At 36.7% G+C, this 21,918-nt stretch overlaps 1 protein-coding gene and 1 long non-coding RNA gene across 2 annotated transcripts in view; one reads left to right on the plus strand and one right to left on the minus strand.

Annotated features, from left to right (window-relative positions):
• The window catches only part of LOC129416955 (phospholipase B1, membrane-associated), a 55,741-nt gene extending 46,354 nt beyond the window's left edge, over nucleotides 1–9,387 (minus strand). Inside the window, exons 1-28 of the mRNA XM_073869171.1 lie at nucleotides 9,224–9,387; nucleotides 8,879–8,938; nucleotides 8,727–8,790; nucleotides 8,243–8,277; nucleotides 7,836–7,887; nucleotides 7,204–7,255; nucleotides 6,102–6,158; nucleotides 5,917–6,014; nucleotides 5,704–5,758; nucleotides 5,528–5,592; nucleotides 5,356–5,437; nucleotides 5,078–5,182; nucleotides 4,930–4,998; nucleotides 4,164–4,226; nucleotides 3,976–4,044; nucleotides 3,832–3,892; nucleotides 3,668–3,726; nucleotides 3,491–3,564; nucleotides 3,304–3,347; nucleotides 2,780–2,888; nucleotides 2,640–2,691; nucleotides 2,478–2,558; nucleotides 2,335–2,400; nucleotides 2,075–2,175; nucleotides 1,845–1,926; nucleotides 1,439–1,543; nucleotides 1,264–1,359; nucleotides 23–85 (exon numbers count right to left, since the gene is read on the minus strand). Of these exons, the coding sequence (XP_073725272.1) occupies nucleotides 23–85; nucleotides 1,264–1,359; nucleotides 1,439–1,543; nucleotides 1,845–1,926; nucleotides 2,075–2,175; nucleotides 2,335–2,400; nucleotides 2,478–2,558; nucleotides 2,640–2,691; nucleotides 2,780–2,888; nucleotides 3,304–3,347; nucleotides 3,491–3,564; nucleotides 3,668–3,726; nucleotides 3,832–3,892; nucleotides 3,976–4,044; nucleotides 4,164–4,226; nucleotides 4,930–4,998; nucleotides 5,078–5,182; nucleotides 5,356–5,437; nucleotides 5,528–5,592; nucleotides 5,704–5,758; nucleotides 5,917–6,014; nucleotides 6,102–6,158; nucleotides 7,204–7,255; nucleotides 7,836–7,887; nucleotides 8,243–8,277; nucleotides 8,727–8,790; nucleotides 8,879–8,938; nucleotides 9,224–9,314 (2,010 nt within the window). The 5' untranslated portion in view covers nucleotides 9,315–9,387. The remainder of the gene's footprint in view (nucleotides 1–22; nucleotides 86–1,263; nucleotides 1,360–1,438; nucleotides 1,544–1,844; nucleotides 1,927–2,074; nucleotides 2,176–2,334; nucleotides 2,401–2,477; nucleotides 2,559–2,639; nucleotides 2,692–2,779; nucleotides 2,889–3,303; nucleotides 3,348–3,490; nucleotides 3,565–3,667; nucleotides 3,727–3,831; nucleotides 3,893–3,975; nucleotides 4,045–4,163; nucleotides 4,227–4,929; nucleotides 4,999–5,077; nucleotides 5,183–5,355; nucleotides 5,438–5,527; nucleotides 5,593–5,703; nucleotides 5,759–5,916; nucleotides 6,015–6,101; nucleotides 6,159–7,203; nucleotides 7,256–7,835; nucleotides 7,888–8,242; nucleotides 8,278–8,726; nucleotides 8,791–8,878; nucleotides 8,939–9,223) is intronic.
• Nucleotides 9,388–11,664: 2,277 nt separating this feature from the next.
• On the plus strand, nucleotides 11,665–13,404 carry LOC129417747 (uncharacterized). Its single transcript, XR_008635846.2, has 2 exons — nucleotides 11,665–12,088; nucleotides 12,774–13,404. It is a non-coding gene; the product is annotated as an uncharacterized lncRNA (long non-coding RNA).
• Nucleotides 13,405–21,918: the final 8,514 nt, after the last annotated feature.

The raw sequence follows: 21,918 nt of genomic DNA on the forward strand, positions 1-21,918 counted from the left end.
CATGTGCTACGAGTAAACTTACCTCATCAGGGCATACCAAAGGGACATCAGGAGTATAATCGGTTTTATTACCCAAGGGCTGCAGCTGTGAGGGAATTTTTATGTATATATAGTTTAAAAAAAAATGAATCAAGACTTTTACACATTAGGATTATTTTAACACCTTATTCTATTGATGGCAACAGCATCCTCATCCAGAATAGTTTTTGCAACGGTATACAGACCATAAAGTAATTCTTTCTCGTCGCTTTGAATACAACGAGAACAGGAAATTTGTATGAATTAAGAAAAAAGTGCTGAAATATTTAGTGAGCAATAGCAGGAACCTGCAGGATCTCCTAAAATGAAACGCTAATTTCTAATCCCAATCTAAACGTCATGACTAGGAGGCTGTTTACACTTGGCATTAACATGTGTTTTCGTCGATCGGATCACAAGTGGACGACGTTAATGCCAGGTGTAAACGGTGTTCAAAACGTTTTGAGCTCGTCCACTTTCGACCACATCCAGAGGTGGTTGAAACCACTTTCGATCGGATCGCTTTGGAGTTGCGGAACGCACATGTGGTTGAATGCGTTCGAACAGCCACACGCGACTGCCTTCTCTCCGCCCATTTATCTAATCTGAGGTATTAAATACAAGTTTTACGTCTTTGACTTCTGGCGTGAACATTCGGCGAACAGTGCTATTTTTAGCTTTTCATTGATAAAACTAAGCGGCTGATCTCCGTAGTTTCGTTTTGAAAGCGTGTGAAAGTTGCGTGATCCCATTTTATCAATTGCGCTGAAAAGTCAAAGAAAGCTCTTACATACTCATGTACAAAACACTGTGCAGCATGTTTACTTGCTAAACAAGCAGTGCACTCCGACATATTAGTTTGCGTCCATATAAACTCATAATTACTCCCGCTCGGTTTGAATGACAGCAGAGAGACTCGCCCACCGTCTCACAGACCACCCCCTCATAGTATTCAGCACAGAAGCGGTCGAAAGTGGACAAAAGAGACGTATTTAAATACCAGGTGTAAACGTAATGTGTCTCTTGTCCACTTGTGATCCGATCGATGAAAACACATCTTAATACAAAGTGTAAACAGCCCATAATATCTCCAAGAGTTAAAGATGTGTTAGGTGGTGTCAACACTAAATACGGAGTTACCTGAAAAAAAAAAAATGCAATTTACTTGTAAAAGTGCACATCATTAAAACTTTGCCAACAATCCTGGGTGGCCCAAGACTGCAACACAGTATTGTATATGCTCACCATGTCATTCCAGAGAGCTTGTGCCATTAAAGTGTGAGATTTTTGACTGAGATGAACACAGTTGGGAGAGAAATGGGAACGGTCAGGTCTTCCGTCCTATAGAGAGATAATGACACAGTGAGACATCAAGAAAGGACAGGTTGTGTTAAACAAGATAAGATGGTTTGTTTCATACCTTCATCAAAGGGAGAGACACGTTTCTGAAGAATCGCTGCAAAACTACGGTGAAGTTCTCATGTGTATCATATCGTCCCGACTCAACCAGCTCCACCATAACACGCTTTAGACACACAGAGAAGAAATAAGTTTGGCTTTCAGAGACATAAATAAGTCTTATCTAAATGAGATTGAAGTCAATCTTTGATGCTCCTAATCTTACCCAGTCAATACTAAAAAGACTAGTTATATTTTCACAGAATGTTTTAACATGAAATCATCCTAAATGTAGAAAAAACCCACACAAAATGACTTGGTACTAAAGCTGAAGTTTGTGGTTAACATGGTCACAGGTTTATTTCCCCCCCAAAACATAAACTCTGAATGAAAGGTCTTGCCTTACACTGCATTTCTTTGTATTTTACCTGATAGGCTTTATTGAAATCCTCCAACCTCTGAACTTCATAAGATCCGTCTTCAGGTTCAATCACACATGGGCATACAATCCTAAAAAACGAAAACACAACTATAGCACACAAAACAAACCCAAACAAAGTAAATCAATATACAATGCCTTAAAATGAATGTCAGAAACAAGTTATTTGGGGGGGGGGGGGTCAAACATAAGGAGAAACAACTTCCAGACTAAACTCACTTGGACAGCCAGGTGGGACAGCCGATGCTGAGGTCCTGATGCAGGCGACGCAGTGGGACCACGTTCATAAGCTCCACCAGATTCACCAGTGCACGAGGTACCTGGAGAAGAAAACTAAACTGGTTTAAACTAGAAACAAATATACAAAAAGGATGAGAAATCACTGCACCACTATTTAATGGATTAGTTTGATGGATGCACATTGTTTCTGCTTTACAAGCCTGGCCAAAAGCCACGTGAATCTAAAACGAAAGTCTCACCTCACTGTGTAATATGTCCAGAGCTTCACGTATACGCCTTCCAAAGTTATCAGGAGAAAAATATACCTGAGAGAAACAGATTGTGAGTGCAAATCAATGAACCAATTCTGATGATAAATTAAGGTCCATTACGGTTAACATACAGTATCAGAGCAGAAGTCACACATGTCCCGTGCTCCAATATAGACCGTGATAAGCTTCCAATCGTTCTGGAAATCGATACGCTAAGAGACAAACATTGACAATTTACGAGATTAGGATCAGGTTTAGATTATTGATTATGTTTGAGAGTGTAATTGACTCACGGAGTCGGATTTCATTCTTGAAATGACAGCACAAGCTTGATTAACCAGATCACTGCAACAAATTAACCAGAATAATGTTTCACTATTAAAAAAAAAAAATTGAACGCTTTCAGATGTTCATGTTGAGGAGAGATACTCACTCAGAATTGGCTTCGGCTACCGCTTGGTTCAGAAAACTTTGTGCAGACTTCTCATCTCCTTCTCCCAATGAATAGCCCACGAGCGAAGGGTTAAACTCTTTCAAAATATCTACAGGAGAAAATAGCTTGTATAACTTATCACTGAAGGTCCATCAACACTTAGTTTGAGCAGTTAAAAAAAACATTACATGCTCAACTTGCACACTCAATGTAAAATGTCTATTACTTATTTGTTGTACTGGAAATCAGATGTTGTGGCACACTTAAAACAGCTGAAAATTGGGGCTTAATCATGATTGGGCAAATACAAAATGAAAGTGTGTGCATGAAATGCGAGTACAGTGTCAGTATTCAGAAAGTTTAGCAATGGCTGAAAACAATGGACAACCCTTTGTTTTTGAAATATACTGATGTATAAAAATGACATCAAGTAGTTCCAAAATTATTATTGATCATGTTTTCCCTTATGAGCTGCTTAAAACATTTAATAAAGACAACGTCACACATTACAAACGTGTACATACTTGGTAAAGTTGTCACAGATGATAAGTCCTTGTCGCCGCCGATGCTTAAAGTAAAAAGACAAAAGTACTATGCATTCAATATTTTCGGAAAGAAAAATCCTGGGGGTTAATAGTTATAGCTTATAAATTGAATTGTTTTCTTTAAATCAAGTGGCTAAAACTAAACCACTATGACGGCACTACTTACCTCCACGATAGGCCGCGGTACTGTGTGATCAAACCCAGCTGATCGTTTTGTGCTGCGCCCACCCCATTACCTGTCTACATATACAAAAACATTAAGTTTAAAACATGCTGTTCATCCAAGAACATTGTTCTTAGTTTAATTCACTGTATCTGCAAAAAAAAAAAAAAGGTTTCTCACAGTCAATGAATCCCCAATCGCTGCCACCACTTTGATATCCGCTGGCCTCAGGTAGTGAACTACAGAAGACATGTCAGATTACACTTAAAAAGCACATTTCCCATAATTCCCTGTTATGTTACACACCACATGTTAAGTATGTGTAGGGTCACATTTCTATTCACCTGAGGTGGGAACAGTGGGAGATGGAGATCGGTCCTCACAGGGGAGCTTAGTCCCCATCACCTGACAGATTAAATGCATTAAGACACAAGTGCATGAGTTACATAGCATCACAATGAGATGGCATGCAGAGATTATGGACTCACCGGGTCTAGAGTCAGGACATCTGCTTCCGGTTCAGGTGAGTTTTGTTGTGTTCGCAAGTACGGCTTTTCCTGTGTGAAGTGCAAGTATGGGTGAATTAGAAAACATTTAATTATGTTTGCAGATGTTATCACATTCAAGCGTGTTGAAAAGTACAAAAACACGTCTCAAATCGGCACTGAAAAATTACCTCCGCAGGGCACGGAATATAGCCGCGACCCTCCATCTCAGTCTTGTTTGTCACTGCCTGCAACTGAAGGAAAAATAATAATTAATTGTAAGGTTTTAGTTCATCATTTGTGGGTAAGATTAGATGGGCAGGTCAAGATGCAGCTCTTATGAAAGCTAGTGTACCGTACACCCGTTAGCCGTCACATCAATCAAAGAGAAACTTAACCACCCTGAACTTTTATACTAGGGCAGTGGTTTTCAAACTGGGGGCCACGAGATGGAGCCAGGGCAGGGGGGCCCCAGTTTTATGAAAAACATTAAAAAGAGGCTACTAACCAAAAGCACTACTTGTAATTAAATTTTTAATTAACATGTTGAGTTTTTGAACATTTTGTCGTCACCAATTTTCTTTGGGGGGCCGCAAAGGAATGCACCGTACACAAGGGGGGCCGCACGCTGAAAACGTTTGGGAACCACTGTATTAGGGGATGTTCATTTGTTTATTTTCCAGACCAACTACCGCAGCTTGTTAACTGATAAGATTTAATTAAATGGTCAGTAAAAATACAGTCGACTTGTCGGCCTATAAAACAAAACATTAAAAGATAGAAAAGTGGCAAAATCTGCATTAATATTATCAAGTTAAAATAACTGCTAATAAAGTTACCTTTGGTTAACCATCAAATATTCATCCCCAATTTATACCCAAACTTTTCACCTCTTCATCTATAGGATCAATGTTCACACAAAGGGTCATAGTGTTGTGTGCATTAATATTAACTCACCAAATTTAACCACAGTTGTAAAGCCTGTTTGCTGACGTCACGCGAGTAGTCAAGTGTAGCGGCTTTCATCTGTAAAGTTCAGCTTCGTTAATAAACAAACTTCAGATCCACTAGAAAGATTAGGTTTATATTTGATCTGAATACTTACTGAAGCTGACAGATCAATGTGCACTGGGCTGGATTGAAGCATCACACTGAAATCTTCCTGTTTGCTAAACCAACCATTGATCTTTAAAACAGCACTTAGAGATTCCTGTGCAATGCACACAAATATAACCAAAGCATTAATTTATTATACGAGTCAATGACAAATAAGGTTGTCCAAGCTTTAAATGCACATTTAAGAATGCAGTCGTTGGTTTCACAACTTCATACAAATGTCTTATGCATGCACACAATTGACATTTGAAAGCTTTCTGTATCTACCTGCACTGAAGCCATGAGGGTTACAGTGTTCAGCCTGCGTCTGTTTATACTGTATTCCTCCTCACACTGGCACTGACAATCTCTATAATCAAAAACAAAACTCATAAAATCATCTTTAAGATCATAAAATATTATTGTGTTTGGGTTTAAAGAATGTTCATACACAACTAACCGGCTAGGAGATTTAGAAGTTGGCAGTCGACCCCAAACAACAACATGAATGAGTGTGTTTTTCAACTAGAGAAGAAAGCAAGATGTTATACTGCTGTAATTATATATGGTTTATATATGTTAAACACTGTCTAAAGTCATTTGTGATTTACTGTTTTCTACATGAATGCTTTTTACATTCTTTAATATTGACAGCAAGGCCATATCAAATAATGACATCAAAACTTTGATGCTCCAAATGACATGGAGACTTTAACCTGGATTTCACAAATGGGTCACATTTTAAACCCCAAATACAAAATTAGTAACAAATGTAATGTTAATAGTCTGCAATAAGGTTCATGCATAATTTTTTAATATTGCAAAGTGTTTCCAACTGGACTTCATTGCTTTGTTTGACTGATACTGAGCATCCGCACCTGCTTGTGAAGGCTGCTTAGTTCATTCTCCACTCGGCTCACGGTTTCATTAAGACTTGCTTCGATGTCCTAAAGAAAGAGGAAAATATTTATGGAGAGTCAGAACTGGACTTTGTTTACTACAGTACAGGTGGTTTGCTATAAAGGTGGTCTGACCTGGCCTTCACATACGCACGGCTCATCAACCAGTACAAAAAACAAGAGCAGCTTCCACTGTCAGAGAGAACGAGAGAGCAAGAGTACATTTTGCGGTATATTACATAAACAATATATGCAGTATACCCATAATAATGAATATATCTGAAATTCACATACACGGTCTTCCCCACCAGCCACTTAAATCTCACACAGAAAAAAGGTACAAGGTACAATAGCTGTCACTGGGAACTATATTAAAAAGGGTCCCAATACAAGTAAAACTGTCTTAAAAAGGTTGAATGTACTCAAAATTGAGGGCAACCAAGTAACAACCAGGTAATGTGTTTATAAGTTGAACAAACTAGTTTTACAGTGTACATGAGGTAATAAAATGCATCTTTTAGGTACAAGTTAATGTTCGAGTATCAGACACAGTCGATCAATTTAAATCTAAAATTAAGACATTCTTTAACAAAGCATTCACATAATTCCAGTAAATGTACTTATCCCGCAATAGTTAGTTTGTCCAAGAACAAGGCATTCACATAACTCATCTGTGTAATATACTTATGTCGCAATAGTTAGCCTGTCTCGAACAGAGCTGATTTAAACCACAACACTGTATGACACTTGCGTTACATGTGAACGGCCCCTATGCTAATAGGATTCTGTATCTCTCTCCCTGTCTTGTCCTCGATCCCAGAGGAAAACGAGACAAACAGACCCAGTTCCTGCTGCGAAGGTCATTACACCACTGATCTACTGACCGTCCTTCAATGTGATGCCCAGCCAATAACTGACCAACGACCACCGGTGGAACCAGTTTAATCTGCTTACCCAGTTTTTTTCTCCTAGGAGTTTTTCTCCTAGGGGTTTTCCATCCGACGGAGAGTCCACCACCATTGGCTTAACTTAATACGCTCGCTTTCTTTGCTTTTTCCTACATCTAATGTAAAGCTGATTTGAAACAATTAACAATTGTGAAAAGCGCTATAAAATTGAAGAGTACTTTTTAAAAAAGGTACTGCCACAGTTACAATTACTGTACCTTCTTGTACCTTTATTCCTTTAATCATGTTTGTGGAAAGATCCTTGAGCGGTTTCGTCTGCTTATGTTTACCTGAGTGGAGCTGAGGGACTGTGTGATGATCTCGGTTTGATCCATGATGCTCCTGTCACACAAAGAGTTAAATATGAGATCCTGTCTGTGAAATCCAGGCTAAAGTTTCAAACTAATCATTGACATTTGATTTAAATCTTTTACATGATCTTACTCCATATTAAAGATATTAAGGTTATATTTTCACAGAATTCCCTTCACATTATGTAGGATGATTTTGTAGAAAAACTGTAGATCACAAAACACACTTTAGCTGGGTTTTCACAGACTGGATCACAACACATAAGGTATCATCTTTAATTACATTAAATAATGAATACAATGCATTATTCGTTTTAAGGGCCGATTACATAAGGAAAAATTGACGACAGGCCGTTGAATTATTTGAAAACAATGCACACACGAGGAGTCAAATATTCCACTTATAACCAGAGCAATGTATGTAGTAACTGGTGTAAGACATTTGACAGGTTAGGTGTGCGCATGTCAAAAAATAACGCATACCTGAGGAATATCAACCAATCAGAATAAAGCATTCAACAACTGGTGGTATAAAATTAATAAACTATCAATAAATAAACATGTATACTACATGCACAGTAAAAACTATAGTTGTAGAAAAAACATGTTACCTCTGCTTGGGTACAAAACACGACACATTAGGGTTAAAGGTGAAGAATATTTCTAAAACAGAAAAGTAAAGAGATGTTATTTACTAGATCGGAAGAAATCGGCACTTAGGAAAATTAACCATGGGTTTACTACGGTTTAAAAAAAAGGAAGGTTGACACTAATCGCAGAATGTTTATTAGTACTTTGTGTACAATGTATCGTGCCATTTACCATCTTATAATATACAATTCAGACTAGATTCAGGCCTTGACTTCAACCTCTCATTTATACAACCCAATCTTTGAAGTAATGAAAGTTTAATTATAACTCTTTAACAACTAGCGAGAAGTTTAATGCAGATAAAAAATAAGTTTAATTTTGTTCATGCAGTTTATTTTTTTCTGTATGTGATATGCAGAAGTCTCACCTAACAGAATGTTCAGGGCATTAATTTCATCAGATCTAATGGACAAAGACAAAAAAAAGTTTGTCATTCGATTTTTGATTTGGTAAATACAAATTACATTTGCAATAGATGTAAAGGGGCTTTAAATGTGCATTTGCTTTTTAAAGCATATTGATACAATAAAAACACAGCATCTGTTTGTATGATTCTCCACAATGTTCTCATTTTAAATATGCAATAAAGAAATATTTACATCGTCTGTGGGTTTTTGACAGAAGTAGTGCGATTAATCTTCAGCTTACTTCTCATTTAACATCAGACAATTATTAAACAAAATCAGTGCATTTAGATAAAGATTTGAATTCAGATTTAAAGGTGGGTTCAGCTCAATGTAAATGTCTGTTTTTCTGTGTCTGTGTGGCTGTCTGCTGTCCATCCCTTCATTTCAAATCAATAATATTGAATATTGTTTAATGTGTTTGTGACATATCTGAACATACATTACCTTTCCACATCAGACAAAAACAAAGCAGATATCACAGACACATCAGCAGGCCTCAGAGAATGAACTATTGGAGAAAAAATGACAATTTACCTTATGCACAAAAACCAAACTTTGAGATATTGGTCTTATTTACAAAATTCTTGTTTCCTTACCAGAAGTTGGTGTTTGGGGTGAGAGGGAAGATGTAGGACAAAACAAGGATCCGGACTGAACTGCAGACAACCAAACACACAAATTGATGAAGTGAACTACAATCGTGTTGCATGCAAGAATATTTAGCACAGATAAGTTTAATAGCGAAAGTGTTCAACTTATATAAAGTGCAAGTATACTACACAATCTCACATCTGCCCCTATATTTACCCCATTATTAGCAGAAGTGAGAAATCAACCAATTTCTAAATATTAATATTAAACCTGATATTAAAGTGTTAGCACAAAGACATGCATTATGTTCTACTGAAGAAATATACTGAAGAATATTTAAATTGAAATACCTGAGGAAGTGCATGCTACAAGGGTTAACATCACAATCTGTGCACAGAAACAAAACTTTTTCTCTTTTATCCCCATGATGGACAGAATCATTCACTTCTCTTCGGTTCAGCTGAGCCGGTCACGAGGCAATAAAGGTCCAGCCGAACTCAAGCGCAGGATCTCTTCACTCAGGATTCAGGTCTCTTAAATAGGCAGAAGTTAATAGGCAACCAGGTGGATCCAATTAACATGTAAAAAAGGAAACGACAACAGAACCAAAACAAAACTAACCCGTAACACATTTCAGAATTAAAACCATTTCAAAGTCTTTTAATAAGAAAATTTTTAAAACTATTACAATTTGTGACATATTTATTATTTTTCTTTAATTGTTGATGAAAGAAACGACGCTTTCGAAACACCTAAATTGGCGCCACCTGCTGGTAAAAATGTGGTAAAGGCAACAAGATATCCCAGTCCAAACATTTTACACTTTTTGCACAATAATTGCAAGAATTTTCAAAAAATATGCTTTTAGGAAAAATAAATTATTTCACGTAAATTAAAGCCATTAAGTAAAAGTGTATTCTGTGTTTCTTGTGTTTAACATTTCAACATCAACTCCCCCTAGTGGTGAACCATCGAAGTTTATTATTTTTTTGCGTTGCGTGTCCAGCTCCTCCATCACTTTATTTATTGCAATTTTGGTTGAACATTAGACACAAAAACATACATCATAAAATAATAGGAGGAGACAGATAACATACCTTACTAAATTAATATACATATATGACACAAGGAGAAAGGAAAGGGATAAAGCTCTACCAATACCATTATCTTTATTTTCTTTTATATATCTGACACATTGTATTACACATTAACCCCATACCTTTCACACAAACCTGTAGAATGCTTTCCTGTTAACTGTAGTGTTTAACCATAGTCTAGATATAACACAATCTTCCTCCCTCTTCCACATCAACTCTTTCCCTTTAAGTTTTTTTTTTTTTTTTTGATCAATCAAATCCAAACCACATAATTGTATTATGTACTCATTTGTAACAATAATAAACAGTAATCAAAACTGAAAAGGAAAGAAAGAAAAAGGTCAGAGGGGAATTATACATTTTTTAAAAGCACTAATACAAACATTTTGAATGTGACTTCTCTTGTTTAATAATAGATATTTGTGTGGACCACTATCATTTAAAAGATGTTGGAATGAATGTTCTATTTATATGCTTATGAACAAAAAACGTTATCAAATCTGTCATCAGTAATCAAAACCCCTTCAACTGTAACATACTCTTTATATATAAAAGTAGGATTATATGTTTGTACACCTTTCAAATGTGTTTTTATAGGGACTGCATTGAATACTTTTTTGATGAAATCCCTAAATCACATTTTCTAGAGAATTCTAAAAATGAATAAAACTGACCATTGTCATCTAATAAAACCTGCTGAAGAAATTTTGCTAATTTAATAGGTAATTTACCAAGTGATAATGGGCACTGTAACAAAAGCTTACCTCTTATTTTCCTGTTATGAATTTTTTAAAGGGGACATTTAACAAGACTTTTTTTAAGATGTCAAATAAATTGATGGTGTCCCCAGAATACATATGTGAAGTTCTAGCTCAAAATACCATTTAAATAATTTAAAGTAACATGTTAAAATTGCCACTTTTTAGGTGTGATCAAAAATTTTTCTTTTTTTGGGTATGTCCCTTTAAATGCAAATGAGCTGATCTCTGCACTAAATGGCAGTGCCGTGGTTGGATGGTGCAGATTAAGGAGCAGTATTATGCCCTTCTGACATCACAAGGGGAGCCAAATTTCAATGAGCTATTTTTTTTCACATATTTGCAGAGAATGTTTTACCAAAACTAAGTTACTGGGTTGTTCTTTTCCGTTTAAGTGCTATAATTGGGTTCCCAGTGCTTCTTTTAACCTAGAATGTCAGATTTTCATGATATGTCCCATTTAACCAATTTTATTCTGCCGAAACGATAAAAACGGACAACTATGGATCTAAGAAGGGACAAACGAAACATGTTTTAATGATGCTAGTACTGGTTTAAATCGCAAGAGGGCGCTAATGCAACACTTGCTACTTTCTTAAACGGACTGCTATTGCTATCTCCCTCGGTCTTTTCCTAAATGTGATCTATAGATCTCATGTATCCTTTATGTTAATATGTCCAGTTATTTATCATATTAATAATTAATCCATTCATGAATCTTTTTCTATTAATTCTAATCTGTGTTCAACAAAATAAAGAAACTCATACAGGTGTATGTAACATTTCAATGTTTCACACAGGGGCGTTGCTAGACATAAAGCTCTAGCCCAGGCCCCAGTATTTTTTTCTGACTTTTTTTGAAAGCTTGCTGTGTGCAAGACAATTTCCATTGCTTATCCCACTATTCATACACTGCAACAAGTACTGAGAAAGATGTATTTAAAAATATTTAATTATCATCTTCATATACTTAACATCATTAACATGTTTGGAGGCATAAATGGCATAAAATGTTTAGAAATAATGACAGCAGAGACAATTTTTTTTTGCACATTTGCATTTTACTTTATATAATGATAACAATGTTTAATAACTTATTTTATAATAAAGAAAGCACAAATCCTTTTAGTAAGAGAGGTGGGCAGATTTAGTTTTGGTGAAGCTGTGATGGGCGGGTGTTTTATCAACACATCACACATAAATCCTTGAGAATAAAAGCCCCTGTCTGTCCACTTTATGAACACAGACTCTCAGTTCAACAGAAACTTCAGAAGAATACAAGACAACTGTAAAAATGAATAAAATGTGGATCTTGTGCCTTGGTATACTGATCATGACTTTACCATTTTCAGCTTCACAGGTAGGCAATGTGAATTAAAAAAATTTTCTTGGATTTTTTGAAAAAGATGAAAAGATTGGTTAACATTTTCCAATTTTGCAACAGAAAAAGTTAGATTATTCATAAAAAAAATCTAATTAAAATTTCTTTGTCTTAAGTAGATGCTTCACAGATAAGCCTTTTACATGAGTTCATTTACGCTTCACACAATAATCAAAATAAATCTGATTTACACTGCATGTATGAATGCTATCAAAATAATAACAAATAAAATACAATTATCTAACTGGTTTTATTAGAAATTACACCGAAGGTAATTTTCACAAAAGTTCCTTAAAAGAATAGTTTGCACAAAAATGAAAATTATCCAATATTTTACACACCCTCAAGCCATCCTAGGTGCATATGACTTTTTTCATTCAGGCAAACACAGTCAGAGCTATATAAAATAACATTGAGGCTCTTTTCAGCTTTATAATGGCATTGGATAGTGCCCCATTTTAAAGCACCAAAAAGCGCAACGCTCCATTTAAAACGAATAGGGTTATTAAATGTCTTTCGAGGAAAAGCGATGACGAGTTTTAACTCCAACTGTGTTTGACTGTTAGAAGAACGTCATATACCTAAGATGGCTCAAGGGTGGTTAAAATATAGGCATATTTTTATTTTGGGTATAATAACAGCATTTTCCTTTTGTACTTCCTAGATGATTATTACAGAAGATAATCGAGAAGTTAGGGTAGCTAGAGGACAAGTTGGTAAAGATATCACCGCTGCAGGATGGAGTCCTATGTCCACCCCACTGTGTCTACTGATACCAGCAGCCACGCTCCTCATCCTCTACGGCAAATCTTAAACTGGATGAAGGAAGTTTGCCGTCAATCCAGAAGACAGTGATAACGAGAACGGTTTGAAATTCTACAAAAGAAAGAAAAAAAATATCTGAGCTCATACTTATGGATTTTTTAAAATAAGGAATAAAAATTGAAGTTATGTAATAACATTGTACACTGTATAATATGAATCTTGTCAGTTGTCATCTTTCTTCTCTTACAATATTTTATTATAAACAAACACTGAATCAATATGTACAATTAAAGCAGATGATTCTATGTGTTTGCATGTCACCTTTTATTCATCCTGGCATTAACATTTGTCTTTATAACATACTATAAAAATAGTTTTACTATGTGTTAAGGTTGTAATGTTAAGATCCACCGGAAGAGAAGATGATGTTTGTTCAATGCTACAAAAATTACAGTGTAACCAGTTTGTTTTATCTTAGTGGTTAAAAACCTACATATGAAGTGCTAAAAAATAAAAGTTTGAAACCATAATCACCATGTGAGATTTTCTTTATTTAAACATGCAAACGCAGAGGGAACAAAAGGCTATAGGAGACTTTTTCTGACTATTTCTACCAGCTACCCTGGCTGAATTAATAGGTTAATGTGGCAATGACGTTCAATATGTGGCATCAATTCACCTAAAGCAAAGATGAGCCAAATAAGGAGGCGAGTCTTGGGCATGTCAAAGATTGGTAAAAACATTGGCTTTGATACATTTTTATTTTTTGTGCAGCATCACATTTAATTTTTTCCCCCTCATTTACTGTTTTTACCCCATTGACTTCCATTGTAATACATAATTTTTCATGTAATCATGCTTTCTTGATTGTTGGTGTTTTTCCTTTTGCAAAGAGGTAAGATTTGTGGCATTAGTGGTGCCACAATGTGATCAACTTAAAAATGACAATTTGACCTCTTAGCAAAAGGAAAAACCACCAATAATAAAGAATGCATAAGTATGATGTCATGGCTTTGCAATCAAAAAATGATTTTACAATAGAAGTCAATGGGGAAAAAAAAGCCACGAACAGCAAATTAGGGAAAAAAAAATAAAATCTGATGCTGCAGAAAACTAAAAATGCATCAAAGCCAATGTTTTTATTTATGATTGACATGCCCAAGATTGTGAAAAAGGTTAAAAAAAATAGTCCACAGTCACTTTTTGCAGCCGTTTTGTGTGTTCCCCAATCAGTGTACATTATAAATTTGTCAATTAAAGAGTTGGTAGTTTTGATACATTTTTACAGCCATTTAATTTAATGCTAGTTAACAGCCACGAGCAACCCGAAAGCATTTAATAAAAGCTTTTTCTCAAAATATCTGTCAGTATAAGATTTGTGACCAAAAATCATTCCATTTGCTGAAACATAGAGAAAGTCAGTGGCGCCTTGTGACTGCTCATCCGAGGGGCGCAAATTCAAAATATGTGTCCGGAGTGTCATGTGTGTTGCTTGCGTTTTCAAAATATGTGTTTGTTGCACCATGTGCATCACGTGTTTTGTCAAAATAAGTGCTTGCTGCACACACGTCAAAACCGTTTAGGATAAAAGAGTATCTGGCAAACGTCTCTTTTTTTGTGAGCGTCTCTTTGATCATAAACCTTTTAGACGCGTCTGCAGCAGGCTCTTTTTTTTGACAAGACATGTGATGCACATAGGATCACTCGACGCGCAGAACACATATTTTGAAATTGCGAATCACATACATGACGGGCTACATACATGTTGTGACGAACTTCGCATCGAGCCCCCTTGAAAAAGAAGTCACCGCCCGCCAGGGCCTGAAATGAACACCCAACCACGCGCCAAATTCGGGGTGAATTTCGCAATTGGTGGGTAACACTGTCAATCTACCGGCAACATTGGCGGGTAGCCAATGCGAATTGAGTGATTAATTGAGAGGATGCGACTGCTGTTTCGCAATGTTCATGTGATTGGAAAGAAGATGAGGCACTTCTCTGACTACGTTTGGATGTGTGAGTAAGTATTAAACTGTTGGTGAGATGGGATGAGAATGCAGTGCCGACATACGCTACAGTACAAAAACAGTTGCACAGATGTGTAGTGCTGTGAAGGATCAGAACTCTTGATGTGTAAACTTTATGCTACTGTGTCTTATACTGTAGTACATTAACATACATTTTGTCCCTCTGTCTGTGTGTGTGTGTGTGTGTGTGTGTGTGTGTGTGTGTGTGTGTGTGTGTGTGTGTGTGTGTGTGTATGTGTGTGTGGCCGGGTTTAAAGGCACTCAATAGTGCACGCACGGAGAGACGCGTTCCAAAAAGCAAACGTACATAAAATCTTTCTGTTCTTGACAGGGCACATATAAACAAAATGATAATAAAAACATTTCTTTGTGTCTTATGTATAGATTAGAGTCAAAAACCAGTCTGTGCTTATTTGGTCTTAAAGAGACAGTAACCTCAATTAACATACTTAAGTCTGTGTCATTAATGTTAATCAAACAACCAAAGACAACGAGAAAATCACTTTTGTAGCTCTTAAAAAACTGAAAGGTAACTCAACTCAAACCATTTAAGGAAACTGGTTGCATTAAACCATTTAAGTTTTTTAACACATACATTTGAGTACTGTGAACTTAAATAAATTAAGTCTTATGCAGATATGCACTTATATTTAAGTTCACACTACTTAAATATATGTGCATAATTGCACATGACTCAAGTTCACAGTAGTCAAATGTAATGGTTTAAGGCAACCGGTTTCCTTAAATGGTTTGAGTTAAGTTAACTGATTTAAAGACAGTGTTATGATAGTTCCACCCCTTACCCACCATACTTGGTATCTCCCACTACCATGATGCAACACGGCACAGGTATAAAAACCAAAATATATATAATATATTCTGGTCTTTTACTCAAATCAAGATGGCCGCCACTGTGTATGCTGATCCAGGTAATAGTCCATAGTAGGGCTGGGCTGATGTCGATACCACAACCTTGAGTATCTGTTGATAGTGATGGTGAAATTAAGCTTTGAATGAAGCACTGATACTTCCCTTACTGTTTCGAAACATGACTCGAAGCCTCAATGGCCCTGTCCCAAATGGCACACTCATGTGGACTTTTGGTCTCGTGGCCTTAAATTGCGCTTGCTCGCTTTGTCTTAGGCCCTGTCCCAAATGGCACACTCCGTACTTGTGGTCCTCCTCAGAGTCCACACTTTGATGACATCATGTAGTGCAGACTTCACGTGGGTGCCTCAGAGTCGTATTTTGGGACAGACTCTAGCGTCACACCAGAAATAGGAAGAGAAGTTGCCCGTCAGTGTGAACTCCTCCCTTCCGTCGTCTGATTGGTCTAATTGCTCTTTCGCAAGGACTGGGTTGGTAAAGTGCGTGAAAAAGCCTGCTGCAGTGCAGGCTTCGCTGAAGACCGCATCAAGGGGGCAAAGGGGACGCTGATGAGCACACTTCAAAGCGTAAAAATGACAGATGGGACACCCTACGAGACCGAAAGTCCACATGAACTGCGCCATTTGGGACAGGGCCTAAGAGTCCATAGGGTGTCCCATCTGTCATTTTTAAGCTTCGAAGTGTGCTCATCTTGATGCCCCCTTGATGCGGTCTTCTGCGCATATGTTATGCAGCAAACATTCAGCAATGTTATACAACAAATTAAATAAACAGTTTTTCTCCCACATTTATACACTGTTTATCTATTATAGAGGGCCGTGTGCTACATGACTGAAGTGAAATGCAGATATTAACATTAATAGAAAACTAAAAATAATCAAATGAATGATACATTAAATGTTTCAAAGTGCACATGCTTTCATGTCCTTATTAATGTCCGAATCCTTTAATCTATTTATAAAGGCAGCCCGCCTTAAATTGAAATCTGCTGCACTCAAAAAAAATATTTTTGCACCTTGTCTAAATTAAATGAAACAAGTTAATACAACACAATTTTTTAATTTTTTTGTCTCAACCTATTTTTATAATGTTCAATCTGCTTAAATTTTAAAAAATTACATGAACTAAATCATTTTATATTGGGAGCACATTAATGATTTTTGTTGCTATTACTTACTGGGCCGTGAATCGGTATTTCCCAGCATGCTTTGCATGCAACTGCCTTTGGAGAGTATTCTTTTAAATTAAGTGTTATTTTATGCATTTTTAGGTAAAGAGAAAGACTTCATAGTGTTTAATGTTGGTTTATCTTATTGATTTAGAAGAGTTTGTGTTATATTTTTACGAATTGTTTGGTTACCATCGTGCAGAAGAGTGGCGCTTGTGGTTAGGTTGTGAATGTGACGTACATTCCTTTTAAAGAGCACTAACATGTGTCTCTTCTCACATGTTCAACCAATGTGTCATTAGCATGCTAACGTGTGCTTATGTTAATTAGTATTATATAGAAACTGACAATTGGTTTAACTAGACTTTTTTGCTTGAATTAACTTGTTTTGTCTTTGTTGAACAGACCAGAATTAATTGCGTGGAAAAGTTTTCCTTAATTTAATTAAGTTTATTGAACGAGATATTTTTATGAGCAATGAAAACATATTAAGTTGGTGCAACAAAAGATTATTTGTTTAAATTAACTTATTGTATTCTTGTTGTAGCCTAAACTAATTTCGTGGATAAGTTTTCCTTAATTCAATTATGTTGAATGAACAAACAATTTTTTTGAGTGTGGCATGCCCACCAGGGCATGAAATTAACACCCGACCACGCGCCAAATGCGGGTGGATTTTGCAATTGGCGGTTAACACTGTCACTCTACCAGCCACATTGGCGGGTAGCCAATGCGAATCAGTGATGCGCGGGTCATTGTATAAACAACCCACTCCCGACCGTCATTTTCAACTAACCCGCCCGCAATTGTTCAAAATAGTTTTTAAACTCAACCGACTGACCGCGGCCTGAATATCATTAAAATATTTTTGGATGACTCGTAACCGGCATCCGCTCATTTCTTATCAACCTGCGCAAATCGGAGCATCACCGATGCAAATTGAGTGATTCATTGAGAGGATGCGACTGCTGTTTCGAAACGTTCGTGCGATTGGAAAGAAGATGAGGCACTTCTCTGACTACGTTTGGATGTGCGAGTAAGGATTAAACTGTTGGTGAGATGGGAAGAGAATGCAATGCTGACAGGCTACTGTACAATTGCAGTTGCACAGATGTGTAGTGCTGCTGTGACTGAACTCTTGATGTGTAAACTTTAGAGAGAGTTGCGCTACTATGCCTTATACTGTAGTACATTAACATACATTTTGCGAATATAGTAATGAAAAACAACGTATGTGCGGCGTTTATGTGCGCAGTTTATGCCCCCTCTGTACACTTCCCAGCCAACATTGATATGTGGGCCCCACGTGGGTCCCATCTGGGCAGCATGGGTTACATGTGGGCATGGGCTTCACATGGGCAATATATGTGGGTCCCATGTGGGTTTCCTATGTGGGCCCCATGTGGGTTTGCCCATGTGGGATAATAATGTGGGCCCCTCATGGCACCTATGTGGGCAAAACATTTTTATGCTTGAAATACATCTTTATACATTTACAATCTTAAAATAATAACTTTTGGTTGATTGTCACTTTTAAACAAATAGAAAATAATATAACAGATATGATTTGATCAGTATAAAACATTTTAAATAAAAATGCATTTTTTTTACATTTAATTAACATTGATATGTGGGCCCCACGTGGGTCCCATATGGGCAACATGGGTTTCATGTGGCCATGGGCCCCATGTGTGTTGCCCAGCTGGGCCCCACATAAGCCCCACTCAGTTTCTATATCAAATTCATGTGGGCTAACCCAGGTGGGGCCATAGTGGAACCCATGGACAAACCCATATAGGAAGCCCATATTGGGCCCCACCTTGCAATGTTGGCTGGGGATGTGTTTTCATTGATCGGATCACAAGTGGACGAGAGAGACACATTACGTTTACACCTGGTATTAAAATCCGTCTCTTTTGTCCACTTTCGACCGCTTCTGTGCTGAATACTATGAGGGGGTGGTCTGTGAGACGGTGGGCGAGTCTCTCTGCTGTCATTCAAACCCGAGCGGGAGTAATTATGAGTTTAAATGGACGCAAACTAATATTATATCGGAGTGCACTGCTTGTTTAGCAAGTAAACATGCTGCACAGTGTTTTGTACATGAGTATGTAAGAGCTTTCTTTGAATTTTCAGCGCAATTGATGAAATAGGATCGGGCAACTTTTACACGCTTTCAAAACGAAACTACGGAGACCAGCCGCTTAGTTTTATCATTGAAAGGCTAAAAATAGCGCTGTTCACCGAATGTTCACGCCAGAAGTCAAAAAAAGACGTAAAACTTGTGTTTAATACCTCAGATTAGATAAATGGGCGGAGAGAAGGCGGTCGCGTGTGGCTGTTCGAACGCATTCAACCACATGTGCGTTCCGCAACTCAAAGCGATCCGATCGAAAGTGGTTTCGACCACCTCTGGATGTGATTGAAAGTGGTCGAAAGTGGACGCGCTCAAAACGTTTTGAACACCGTTTACACCTGGTATTAACGTCGTCCACTTGTGATCCGATCGACGAAAACACATGTTAATGCCAAGTGTAAACAGCCTTGTGTGTGCGTGGGTTTAAGGGGACTCAATAGGGCACATCGGAGAGACGCGTTCCTAAAAGCATGCGTACATAAAATCTTTCTGCTCTTGACAGGGCACATATAAACAAAATGATCTCAACAATATTCATTTTCTAATAAAACATTTCTTTATGTCTTAAGTGTATGTATAGAGAGTCAAAAACCAGTCTGTGCTGGTCTTGAAGAGACAGTAACCTCAATTAACCTACTTAAGTCTGTGTCATTAATGTTAATCAAACAACCTAAGACAAAGAGAAAATAACTTCTGTAGCTCTAAAAAAATAATTATATTTAATTCATACAATAAAGACAGTGTTATAATTCACTATTCAGGTAAACAAAAACTGGCTGGTAAAAAGTCTCTGTGGCAGGTGAATTTCTAAATCCACCTGCCACAGTGGCTGGTGGTCAAAAAAGTTAACTTCAGGCCCTGATGCCCACTAACAGATACTAATCCAGATCAAATATATTCTGTTAGCGGCATGCACCTTATCTGCAGGGTGGTGAAAAGGTGTCACCATTCGTAAGAAACAGGATGTCTGCTGTTCTTAACATGGTTAATGTGTAGTGCATGTGGTTTTTCTGTTGAGCAAAATGCGTAAAAGACAGAACCAGAACATCCTCTTTTGACTACAATTTTTCCATGATTGTGTAAATAATAGTACCCCACCCAATATTTTCACGCTCTTTTTGCTGTCACATCAAAAGCATTTATACTGCACCTACAGTTTAAAGTAAGACATTTGAACACATCACTAAGTCTATGACAATTATTTTGAGACCAAAAGCATTCAAAATAAATCAAAACTACATCATCTCAATTTTTTTCACAATTTATAAAATACATTAATTTATTATACATTTTGTGTAAATAAACTTCTCAAACTGAGGGCCGCGAGATTGTGCCAGGGGGGCCCCAGCTTTATGACATTTTATAAAATACATTAATTTATCATGAACTGTGTCTAATTACAGTTTTTTTACAATCACTTTGCTACTATTTTCAGAACCTTGATGTCATTTTTCGCAGCTCTGGATACAAAACTCAAAACGGTAATCACTTGTAACACAGGCTGTCTAGTGTTCAAAACATTGCATTGTGCATTCACATCTTTAAAGACATCTTGCACTTGCACAATCATTGTTTCAAAACACAAATTTACTGTGAAATACCATGGAAACATAACTATAGATCACCCACACACAAGCAACTGATAGTTTCACTAAGTAATTGTTTGTACAATCATTAAGTATTGTAGAACAAAATTGGTGATACAGATTTCATTATGGTACATGTAGAGCAAATACATATCTGTAAAAGTTCTGCAGTAGTAGAGAGAATACGACAGACACATTGGAATCATTGAAGAAAGTTTGTAATGTATTGATGAAAACACTACAGTACAATCACAACATAGGTCACATCATTTCACAATCTGCACTCAATCATCAGTAACAAGTTGGCAGAATTGGACAAGCAATTACAAGGGCCTGCATCTATACAGTACAGTGATAATTGGTTCATGCTCCATGCTTATTGGTTACAATGAACCTCATTATCTTGAAACTTTCATGATAAACATGGAGGATTCTTTGTCTGTTTCTATACAACTATTACGAATAATGCAACAGTTACTTATCATTTTGGGCAGTTGTATTGATTGATAGTTAGATCATTGTAAGAAAATGAATAGACACTTATTTGAAATGTGATGTGTGAATAGCCTTTTGAAACAGTAGTACTTTGATGTTAAGTTGTGTCATATTGAACATGTGATTTTGGTTGAATGAACAAATGATCCAAGTTTTATGTGTATTGTATCCAAGCAATTGAGAAAAGAGTTAAGAGTTTTGAAAAATGTGCATTTTGATCTTTGGTTGTGAGTTTTGTGTCTAAAGTTGTGAAAAATGACACCAATGTTCTGAAAATAGTAGCAAAGTGATTGTAAAAAACTGTAAACCTTAATAAATAAGGCTACTAACCAAAAGCACTACTTTGTATACTGTAATATGTTTTGTCTAATTACGTTTTAAAACAAAATTGTCATAAATTTTCTTTGTGGGGGCCACACGCTGGAAAAGTTTGAGAACCACTGTACTACACAACACCACTACATTGTATATTTTAATAAGTTTTGTTTAATTCAAATTTTATATTTTATGTTTTACAGTGTTTTATGTCATAAATTGTCTTTGGGGGGCCACCGTACACAAGAGGGTCAAAAAAATTGAGAACCACTAGCGTAAAGAAGCTACTCATAATTTTTTCATGCCGCTTCAAGAGGTCTCGCCAAGGGTGTAAGTTTGATATTGGCATTGGTGGGGACATAAATAAAATTGTTGCATTGCAAAAACTGTTTATCGTTGTTTACTTGACTTAAACAACAGACAATTCA

Source organism: Misgurnus anguillicaudatus, chromosome 7 (genome assembly GCF_027580225.2).
Source record: "Misgurnus anguillicaudatus chromosome 7, ASM2758022v2, whole genome shotgun sequence".
Classification (NCBI taxonomy): Eukaryota; Metazoa; Chordata; class Actinopteri; order Cypriniformes; family Cobitidae; genus Misgurnus; species Misgurnus anguillicaudatus.